Genomic DNA, 12,500 nt, shown 5'->3' with positions numbered 1-12,500 from the left:
CAGTAGTCCATGTTTTTCTCTTCTTGTTCATTTTTCTCCTTTATTTCTCAATCACCTCCGCCAGATCTCCCATTTTCACTATCCATGCCTCTGCCACTCTCATATTTTGTCCTTCTCTTTATTTTCCCTCGTTTCTCAACCAGCTGTCAATCCAGCATTATCGCTTTTCTCATTCCCAAACATCATTCTTTTTTATTTCTTTTCCTTCTCAAGCAACCAACCCTGCGAAACATATCAATATATTTTTCCTTCCATACAATACCGTATTCCTTTCCTCTTCTTCCTCAACCATTCCCATTTTCGCTTTCCTTTCCTCCTCAGGCCCATAGATTTCACCTTTCTTCTCATTTTTCTTTCTCAACCAACGAGCTCCCCCAGATCCACCGTGTTATCCAGCCACCTTCTCCCAATCTAATCCATTAATTAATCCTCATGTATATCCTTCTTCTTTCGCTTCCTTCCTCCCTCACCCAACCACCACCACCAAATCCACCTCGCCATCCATCCCTCTCCTCCCTCCGTTGCAGACCTCGACAGCGGTCCGCCAGAACTGGTCACGAAGCCGAACCAGCTGGTAATCACGCCGTCCAGACCCCTTGACCGCGAACGGCGAGACGACGTTCTCACCTTCACCGTCACCTGCACGCTACAGGTGAGTGCCAGATATACATAAGTCTATAGCTGTGCTCCTTATAAGTGTAAGTGTACGTTCTCTGTCTAATCAGCATACCCTAAGGCCATCTACAGTATATTTTTGCATTTTATATCCGACGCCTACGTGTGTATTCTAGGTCCACATCTATAATCTACAATGTATGTGTAAATCTACATTATACGTCGAATCCACATTATACGTCTAAATCTACAATGTAACTCTTATAGTTGACATTCTACATTCTAAATTTGTACTCACATTTTGTTTTCTAGGTTTAAATCCACAGTCTTCATGCCATGTCTAAATCTAAATATATTAAGTCTAATTCAAGGGGCCGTTCTATGTTTATATTTCCACTCTGCGTTTAAGTGTACATTTCAAGTCCATGTCTAGTGGTAGACCCCAATAAACCTCTTACTTTAGACCAATATATAAATTGCTTTTCCTTCATACTTTATTCTTCCTCTTCATCCCATTCTCCGTTCATACTATTACTACCATTGCTACTACTCCTGCCGTTGCTGTCGCTACTAATATTACTATCATTGTTGTTGTTTTGTTTCCATTCTTGTTTATACCTAAAAAATTAAAAACAACTAGTATATCAGTTTGTCATGTGCTGTCATTATCATCATTACCATATCTAACATTATTGGCATTCATTGATTAAATATCAGTATTATCATTATTACCCATATCATCACCATCACCAACTACGCCATACGATTATTAATATTATTTCATTCTACTTTGATAATGTTTTTCCCGTTGGTTGTCAGTTGTCTAGTGTATACATATTTTTCGTGCTTCTTAATTAAAGGTAAACAGTTTTATAGTAAATATCCGAAAGCCTTTCATACGACTGTCATTCTTTAATACTCAGTCGCCAGAAAAGTGTTTGAACTTAATTAACAACTCCGAGATCTTCTATACATAGACAAGCAGAGATTCAGAGACTAGCCAGGAGATATTTCAACTAAATATGCTTATTTCATTAGGATTTCAACTTTCTGGTTATATGTCGGTAGATAGATACTTAGACATGTATATGCATATGTATACTTAAACATAGACGCCACAGTCCAATATATAATCATACATTCATATATGTATGTATATACATAAAGATAATACATATATGATTATATATATATACTAATATATATATATAATATATAATATATATAATATATAGTGTGTGTGTGTGTGTTGATGTGTGTGTGTGTGTGTGTGTGTGTGTGTGTGTGTGTTGTGTGTGTTTTAACAGCCATTTATTCCACTGCAGGACATAGGCCTCTCTCAGTTCACTATTGAGAGGTTATTTAGCAGTGCCACCCTAGTCAACCGCGGTTCGGCTAACACGTGCCACGGCGGCGACTGCCCTTACGACGCCTGCTTTAGACTTCTCACGTCGTTTTCTCGCCGTGAACCAGCAGTCGTAGCGCAGGCATTCTTACGACTGCTGCGACTGGGAATTGAACTCGGAACCATGAGGGTCAGAGTCCAGTGCTCTAACCATTGGACTATCGGTAGAATATTATGTTTCTTATATAATATATAATATATATATATTTATTTATATTATATATATATATATATATATTATATATATTAATATATTATATATATACTATATACTATATAATACACTACATATATATATATATTATTATTATATAATATATGTTTTTATGTTGTATGTATTATACATATTATGGTATATATAATAAGTAATTTTATATAATATCAATTATAATATCATATTTTAATACTATAAAATAGTTATAATAATATATATACTCTATTATATATAATAATAATTAAATAATATATATTATTTGTGTGTGTGTTATATAGTTAATTTAGATAGATAGATAGATATTATTAATATAATATATATTATATTAAATATATATAAGTATATATATATATAATAATATATACATATATATATATATCCATACATATATACACACCCCGTCGCCCCCCTCACACACACACACACAACACACACACACACACACAACACACACACACACACACACACACGCATATTATTTTTTTTTTTTATATTTATTATATTATAAGTAGGTATATTTAGTGTATATATGATTTATCTATTTAGTATCATGTATATTATATATATATTATATATATATATTTATTATTATATATATATATATATCAATATATAACTATAATATATAATATATAAATGTATATATATAATATATATATATAATATATATATTATATATATATATATATATATATGTATATATATATAAATGCACACATTTATGTGTATATAAGAAAGGGAGCGACCGGCGTCTTCCACGAAAACATGAAGCTAAGCGTGACCACATTATCCATATTAAAGCGAAATTATTTACGGCGAAAAATAATAATTCTAATTTTGTACCCCCTAGCCATAATAATTCTCAGACTAAAATCAGGTACCTGGAAATCGTAATCGCCTTTTTCACGCAGTGTTCTATGCAGCAATTTTTCTCCTTACGTTGACGTCACAAGCGCCAGGGATCCTTTATATAAAATAGTGTTGCGAATTTTTTTTTTTTTCTCTTCATACACACACACACGCGCGCGCGCGCGCATGTACACACACACACACACACACACACACACACACACACACACACACACACACACACACACACACACACACACACATATATATATATATATATATATATATATATATATATATATATATATATATATATATACATATTTGTGTGTGTGTCTTTGTGTGTCTGTGTGTGTATATGTGAGTGTGTGAGTGTGTGTTTGCGTGTGTGTGTGTGCGTGTGTGTGTGTATGTGTGTGTGTGTGTGTGTGTGTGTATGTGTGTGTGTGTGTGTGTGTTGTAGTTGATTATATTATATATATTATATATATATATACATATATATATATTATATATATATCTTATATATATATATATATATATATAAATATTATGTATGTATATATGTATGCACACAACACAACACACACACACAAACAACACAAACACATACACAACACACACACACACACACACACACACACACAACACACACAATATATAATATATATATATATATAATATATATATATATATTATATAATATATATGTGTGTGTGTGTGTTGGTGTGTGTTGTGTGTGTGTGTGTTGTGTAGTTGTGTGTGTGTTGTGTGTTGTGTTGTGTTCTTGTTAGTTTGTGTGTGTGTGTGTGTGTGTGTGTGTGTGTGCGTGTGTGTATGTGTGTGTATGTATGTATGTGTGTGTGTGTGTGTGTGTGCGTGCTATTATCATTATTGTCATTATCATTACTATAATCATAATCTGTTATCATTATCACTACTATCACTATTATCATTATTACTAATATTACTGCTGTTATTGATATTATTGTTTTGCTCGTCATTAATATTCTTACTATCAGTATCATCATCACCGGCGTCATTATTATCATTGAATGCCAGTTATACTTGTCACTCCTGTATTCTTTTAACACATATATTTTTTTTTCATAGTTTTTCTAGTTTTTCTATGCTCAGTGAACCTAATATACATTTTTCTCACTAAGCAATATGTTGAAGTATGCAATAAAGACAGAGCGCTGACCATCAGAGCGTCAGACCTAAACCAGACACGCCCACCACCACGTAGCATTAAGTGTTACCTTTTTTTTCGCTCGGTGGTCTTCGAGCTGTTGTTGCGCAAGAGCCGTTTTGCATAGCCGCTCTTAACTTGCACACGCTCGAGGGAAAAGGAGGTCTGAGGAGAAGGAACTCATTGCGGGATATAGGCCGAGGGTACTCCGCCTCAAAAAAGAAAGAAAGAAAGAAAAAAAAACATGGCACAAAGAAGTGTTATTAATTATATTACCTTAACTACACAGATTTCGGATATATATATATATATATATATATATATATATATATATATATATATATATATATATATATATATATATATATATCAACATATGTATGTATGCATGCACATATATGTATACGCACAACACCGAGACAGAGAGAGCGCCGAGTCGAGGAGTGACTGCCTTTGCCTCCCCCAGGGCGGCGACCCCCCGACCCAGACGCGAGACGGAAGCATCATCATTCTGGACGAGGACGACGCGGCGCCCATCCGCAGCAGGAACCCGAAGGTGGACTGGCACCTGCGCAACAGCACGGACGATGTAAGTGCGGGGCGGGGAGGGAAGGGACAAGGGGGAATGGGGAAGGGGTTAAGGGAGGGAGGAGGGAGGGAAGGGACAAGGGGGGGATGGGGAAGGGATTAAAGGAGGGGGAAGGAGGGGAGGGGAGGGGAGATGGGGAAGGAAGAGACAAGGGGAGATGGGGAAGGGATTAAGGGAGGGGGGAAGAAGGGGAGGGGAGGGGAGACGGGGAGGAAATGTTTGGAGAAGAGATGGAAGAAGAGAAGGAGGGAAGGAAGGGGAGAGCAACAACAAGAAAGGAGAGATGAAGGAAGCAATAACATGGCGTGGAAGAGAAAGGAGGCGAGGGATGAAGGAGGAAAAGGAGAAGGGGAGAAGGAAAGGAAGGAAAGTAGAAAAGGGAGGAGAGATAAAGGAAGAGGAAAGGGAAAGGAATGAAGAAATGGGAAATCGTAGGTAGAAGAAGACGAAAAAGATTAAGAGAGAAGAGGCAGAAGAGAGGAGAGAGTGCGTGAGAACTGGAGGAGGGAGAACATGAGAAAAGATGGAATAAGAGAGGATGAGAAGGGAAGGGAGGATAGGAGAGGACAGGAGGGCCGAAAAAGGAGAGATGGTGGGTGGAGAAGCAAGAGAGGAAAAAGGAAAACGAGTCAGTGGGTTGTGAAGCGATGGGAATGTGGATGAAAAGGGAAAAAAATAAAACGAATGGAAAGTTGAATATTATGCCATTATTGTAGAAATCATAGATATAATGAAAAACAGAACGGCATAGATAAAGTATTATATATATATATATATATATATATATAATATATATATATATATATATATATATATAATATATTATATATATATATATATATATGTGTGTGTGTGTGTGTGTGTGTGTGTGTGTGTGTGTGTGTGTGTGTGTGTGTGTGTGTGTTTATATATATATATATATATATATATATATATATATATATATAATATAATAAATATATATATATATATATATATATATATGTACACGTAGTATAGATATAGATATAAATATATAGATATAAATATAACTCTGGATATAAAAATAGATATAAATATTCACATACATCAACCCCAGATCCCAACACGTACAGAACATGCTCTCAACCCTCCTCCCCTGATCACACCCTACCCCCACCCTACCCCACCCCCACCCCCACCGCTTTCATCTCGCCTCTCGTTCCAGCTCGACGACCAGCTGATGGTGCTTGACCCTGACCTCGAAGGCACAAACAACTACGAGGTCAAGCTTCTCGGGGAGACGTACAACCTCGTGACCATCGAGAGCGTGAATAAGTTCAGTACCCGAAAACAGCTGTGCGAGATGGAGGCCCAGAACAGGACGGGCTTCACCTTCGGGGCCGACTGCACCGTCATGACACCTGGTGAGGGGCCCCGCCTTTCCCACGAGCTGAGCCTGGGCGAAATGTGCTCGGGAGGCGGGCGGCCGGAAGTTCTTTTAAGGCGCTGTTCTATATAGGGAGGGCTAACTACAATCAAGCCTGTTAAAAGACTGTTACACGTTTATATATATATATATATATATATATATATAATATTTATATATATATATATATATATATATATATATATATATATATATATAAACCACACAACACACACACACACACATCACACATACATATATATATATATATATATATATATATATTATATAATATATATATATATATATATATATATATATATAATATATATATATATAATATATATATAATATATATATTATAATATATATATTATAATATATATATATATATATATATATATATATATATATATATATATATATATATGTCAAAATTGTAGATATAGATATATAAGATAATGGGTAGGTGGTGTTTATTTATAATCACGTATAATACTAATATTCTCTTTTCTTACTTTTTCGACTAACGTAATGATAACCTTTCCCTTCCTGCAGTGTTAACCTTCAACAGAAGCAACATGAGGGGAAATATGCCATCCAAAATCTATTTTTCTGTGGTCTTCATAGATAGGACTCTGAGGGCACCGATTACAGCAATAAACTACAAGCAAAATAAACAGGTATGTATGTGTGTGTGTGTTTGTCTTTCTGTGTGTGTGTGTGTGTGTGTGTGTGTGTGTGTGGTGTGTGTGTGTGTGTTGTTTGCTGTGGTGTGTGGTGTGGGGTGTGTGTGTTGTTTTTGCGTTGTGTGGGGTGTGTATGTGTGTGTGCGTGTGTGTGTATGTGTGTGTGTGTGGTGTGGTGTGTGTGTGTGTGTGTCTGTGTGTGAGTCTGTATGTATGTGTCTTTATGTGTATTTGTTTGTGTCCATTTTTGTACACACACGCACACACATTAGAATTTGTATTTTCATATTATTTTTTGAGAGACAGGCGAATCAGTACGGACAAAATAGCAACCTGAATTGTTATTATTTTTTTTTCATTTGCTGAGTAAATTAGAATGGATTGTATAACTGACCTTTAATCATCTTTTTTTTTAATTATGGTTCGTCATTGTGATTGGTTTCATGTTTTACCTGTAAATAAGAAATGAAACTACGTAAGACTTCAATAATTTTTTTTTTACGTGTCACTAAAGTCTTTCAAAGCTACTTTTTTTTGTAAAAAGCTAATACCCGTTTCATTGTTTCTCCCCTTTCGTCATTCACTTCCTTTCTCTTCGTCTACACTCTATCCCCCTTGTCTACTTTCTCCTTCTCCCTCTCTCTTCCTCCCTTTTTTCCCGAATTATCCATTTCCCCTTTTTCTTTCTCTTTCCTTCCCCCTTACCTTCCTCTTTCTCGCTCTCCCTCCATCTCTTCATCCCTTCCCGTCTTCCTCTTCCCCTGCTCTCTCCCCCTTCCTCTCTCACCCTTTCCCCTTTCCCTCTCTTCCTGCCCCCCCTTTCCCCTTTCCCCCTCCTTCTCCTCCCCCTTCCTTTTCCCTCTCCTTCTTCCCCCCTTTCCCCTTTCCCCCTCCCTTTCCCTCCCTTCCCCCCCTCCTTCCCTTCCCCCTCCTCTGTTCTCCCCTCCCTCGGTTCCTTTCCCTCACTCCCCGACGCTCCCCCTCCCCCTCCTTCCCCCTCCTGTCCCTCCCTCAGACACGCGGCCCCGCTCCCAACCTCGACATGGGGGAGGCACCCCCTGCTCCCCGACGCGGCGCCGTCCAACCTGTGGGCCACGAGGGACTTCCCGACCCTCAGGGAGACGCCGCCCTTTGACCTCAACATCACCGTGGCCTTGTGAGTCCCCCGCCGCCCCTCGCGCGCTGCTGCCGCGCCTGCTCCTTTCTCTGCTTATGGTTTTGCTTTTCCTCTCTTCTGCTTTGTTTATTTTATTCTATTTTGTTTTGTTTTATTTTATTTTGTTTATTTATGTGTTTGTTTGTTTGTTTGTTTGTTTATTTATTCATTTATTTATTTTTTTTTTTTATTCTTTTCTATTCTTTTGTTTTCAACAATTCAATTTTCTTTCTTTTTTTTCGTTTTTATATTTGTCCTTTCTTATCTTTTTTTTATTTTTTGATTTTTTATATTTTATTTTCTATATCTTTCCCTTCCTGCTGTCCTTCCTTTTCCTGTTTTTTTCTCTTCTCCATATTTTCTATCTTCCCTTTTTTTAGCCTAGCGTCACTTGATCTTGTGAGACCTTTATTTTTGGTCTTTGGGAGTATTCGTTTTTTTCTCCTTTTTTCGTTCTTTTCTTTATCCCATTTCTCCCTCACGAATTTAGTTAACATATTGCCCTTTATGACGCCCCCCTCGCCACGGGCTACGAAATTTCCCCCCACCAAAAAAAAAAAAAAAAAAAAAAAAAAAAAAATTAAAAAAAAAGGGGGGGGGGGGGGGGGGGGTGGGGGGGGGGGGGGGGGGGGGGGGGGGGGGGGGGGGGAAAAAAAAACAAAGGGGAAAAAAAAAAAAAAAAAAAAAAAAAAAATAAAAAAATTAAAAAAAAAAAAAAACCCCACACACACACACACACACACAACACACACACACACACACACACACACACACACACACACACACAACAAATAAAAAAAAATATAAAAATAAAAATAATAAAAATAAATATAAAAAAAAAATGAGTATGCCAAACAACACACACACACAACACACACACAAATTATAGAATATGAGATGAGAGTGTAATATAGAGTAGGATCGAGAGAGAGAGGAGAGGAGAGAAGAGTAGAGAGGTAGAGGGGAGTAAAATATAAAAATATATATAAAAAAATAATAAATATATAGATAAGTAAATGAAGTGGTGGGGTGTGTGGGGTGGTGTGTGGTGGGGGTGGGGGGGTGGTGTTTGGATAGAGATAAATACATAGAAAGAATAGATAAGTATAGAATATAGAGAGAGAGAATAATATACTAAAGAAATAAGATAGAATATAGATAATAAATAGAATATAATATATATAAATATATTATAAGGGGAGGAATATAATATGTATGATATATAATAATATATAGATAGTATATTAAATAAATACATTACAAACATACACACCACACACACACACACACACACACACACACACACACACACACACACACACAAAAGATAAGATAGTAGATATATATATATATATAGAGAGAATATATATAATATAGATATAATATATATATATATGCATAGATATATATCAAGACTATATAGATATATATATATATAGATATATATATATATATAATAAATTATATATATATATATATATAAAATATATATATATATATATATTGTATATTTAAAATCATACACACACACACAACAACACACACACACACACACACACACACACACACACACAACACACACACACCACACACATATATATACATATCTATATAGAATATTATATATAAAATCTGTATATATATTATATATATAATATAATAGATATATATATATGTATGTTGTAGTGTGTGTGTGTGTGTGTGTGTGTGTGCATAAACATATATGAGCATATCAATATAAATAATATATATATATATATATATCTATATATATAATATATATATATAGAATAATAGATATATATATATGTATGTATATATATACATATACGTATGCAAAACACCCCACACACCCCACACACACACACACATAATATATATATATATATATATAGTTATAATATATATATATATATATATATAAAATAAAAATATAGATATTATATAGTAATATATATATATTATATATATAAATATACATATATATAATATATATATATATATATAATATAAAATAGTATATATATTAGTATAAAATATATAAAATAATATATATATAATAATATAATAAAAATAAAGTATATGATATGTGGGGTGTGTGTGTGTGTGTGTGTGGTGTGTGTGTGTGTGGGTGGGGGGTGGGTGTGTGGTGTGTGGGTGTGTGTGGGTGTGTGTGTGTGTATAGGATGGGATATAATAATATAAATATTTTAAATAAATATATATATATATAATTTTGATATTAAAATATATATAATATAAATAATAAAAAATATATGCGTGTGTGGGGTGTGTGGTGTGGGTAGTATATTAATAATATACAATATAAATAATTGATATATAATAAATATATGTTATATGAGATAAGTATAGTATTATATATTTATATATATATATATATATAAATATATAACACACAAATATATAGTGATAATATATAATATAATAGATAATATATAGATTATAATATATATATATTATAATATATAGATATATATATATAACATATATATATGATAGATATATATATATTATATAAATATATATTTATATATATATATATATATATATTTTAATATTAATATTATATTATTATTATATATATTATATATTATTATATTATATATATATATTATCATTATATATATATTTTATTTTATATTATATATATTATTATATATATATTATATTAAAATATATAGACCGTATACATCAATTTTTTTTCTTTGCTCTTGTTGTTGCGATTATTGTATGTTATCATAATTTTTCATTATTATTTTTTATATTATATTTATTAATTATAATATATCAATATTATCATAATCATTTATCATAAATTATCATCATTATTATTTATTATATTTGTTTTATATTATTTTTAATTATATTATATTATATTTATATATTATTATTATTCTTATCTTCATTAATTATTATTATTATATATATATTATATTATACTATATATTAATATATTATTTTAAATATTATATTATATATATTTATTATTATTTTTATTATCATTATTATTATTATTATTATCATTATTATTATCATTATTATTACTATCATTAGTATTAGTATTACCATCACTTTTATCATCAACATTATTATCATCATTACTTTTTTATTGTTTTTGTTTTTATCATCGTCATTCTTATAATTATTATCATTATTTTTGCTATTACTATTATCATTATTATCATTATTATTATTCTTACTGTCATTATCTTTACTGTAACTCTTTTCTATTTTCTTTCTCTTTTTCTTATCTATCTTTTATTTTGCCGTAAGTCAACATCATATGGCTTTATTTATTCCTCTCTCTCTTTCTCTCTCTCTCTCTCTCTCTCTCTCTCTCTCTCTCTCTCTCTCTCTCTCTCTCTCTCTCTCTCTCTCTCTCTCTCTATCTATCTATCTATCTATCTATCTCTATCTGTCTATCTTCCTATCTTTCTATCTATCTATCTCCATCTCTCTCTCTCTCTCTTTCTTTTTTTTCTTTCTCTGATGTAAGTTTAAGATCACGTGACTTGTGAGTTTCTTCCTCCTTCACTTGCTGGTGATGGATCCCCCTTTTCACTTTCTATTTATCTCCTTTTTTTATTCTATTTTTTTTTCTCTCTCTCACATTTTTTTCCTGTTTCCTCTCTCTTGTTTTTTTTTTTATTAATTTCCTTCTTTTCACTTAATTCCTTTCTTTGTATTTTAATTTTTTCTTTCCTTGTTTTTCTGTCTGGAGTGTTTTCTTTTTTTCTTGTATTATCTATTTTTCCATTTTCTATTTGTTATTATTATTTCTTATTTTTTTTCCTTTTTCGTTTTGCATTTCTTTTATCTCTCTTTCGTTCGAGTTCGAGTTCAGAACAAAATTTGAATAGATGTTATTTTCGGAGGAGTCTATCACATATTATGAATAGCATTTTGAATGATTTATGAATAGCAGTTTAAGTGATAAAGGATAATTTTCACTGATTTATGACTGGCATTTTGAATCATTTCTTGATAACATTTTGAATGATTTACTAATAGTATTTTCAGTGACTCGTGATCAGTATTTTGAATGATTTATTATCAGTATTCTTATTATGGCCAATAAGTTATTTCACTATTCCTACGAAACTTTCCACTTCTACGATTCTTCCATTCATAAATCGACCAAAATCCATATGAAAGAACACTTCTACACCCACTATTATCACTACACCCATCCCCCCCCCCTTCAAGTAACCCTCCTCCCCCCTCCCTCCAAGTACCCCTCCTCCCCCTCCTCCAAGTAAACCCTCCCTCCCCCTCCCTCAGGCCCGTCTCCAAGTACGCCCGCCTCGCCCAACTGATCAGCCCAACGTGGGCGCCACCCGAACAGCCGCCCCCACCCTCCAACGCCTTCTTCAGCATCCGTTC

At 33.2% G+C, this 12,500-nt stretch overlaps 2 protein-coding genes across 2 annotated transcripts in view; both read left to right on the top strand.

Moving 5' to 3' along the window:
• The window catches only part of LOC119584598, an 83,902-nt gene extending 75,827 nt beyond the window's left edge, over window positions 1-8,075 (top strand). The window contains exons 9-13 of the mRNA XM_037933287.1: window positions 528-652; window positions 4,742-4,864; window positions 6,051-6,249; window positions 6,810-6,934; window positions 7,956-8,075. Of these exons, the coding sequence (XP_037789215.1) occupies window positions 528-652; window positions 4,742-4,864; window positions 6,051-6,249; window positions 6,810-6,934; window positions 7,956-8,075 (692 nt within the window). The remainder of the gene's footprint in view (window positions 1-527; window positions 653-4,741; window positions 4,865-6,050; window positions 6,250-6,809; window positions 6,935-7,955) is intronic.
• Window positions 7,981-12,500, top strand: part of LOC119584211 (proto-oncogene tyrosine-protein kinase receptor Ret-like) — a 40,204-nt gene continuing 35,684 nt past the window's right edge. The window contains exons 1-2 of the mRNA XM_037932722.1: window positions 7,981-8,096; window positions 12,399-12,500. The exon at window positions 12,399-12,500 is cut by the window's right edge and continues 163 nt beyond it. The gene's annotated coding sequence lies outside the window, so the exon portion shown is untranslated. The remainder of the gene's footprint in view (window positions 8,097-12,398) is intronic.

This window comes from Penaeus monodon, chromosome 18 (assembly GCF_015228065.2).
Source record: "Penaeus monodon isolate SGIC_2016 chromosome 18, NSTDA_Pmon_1, whole genome shotgun sequence".
Classification (NCBI taxonomy): domain Eukaryota; kingdom Metazoa; phylum Arthropoda; class Malacostraca; order Decapoda; family Penaeidae; genus Penaeus; species Penaeus monodon.
The sequence above is the reverse complement of the archived record's forward strand: the minus strand, read 5'-3'. Positions and strand labels throughout refer to the sequence as shown.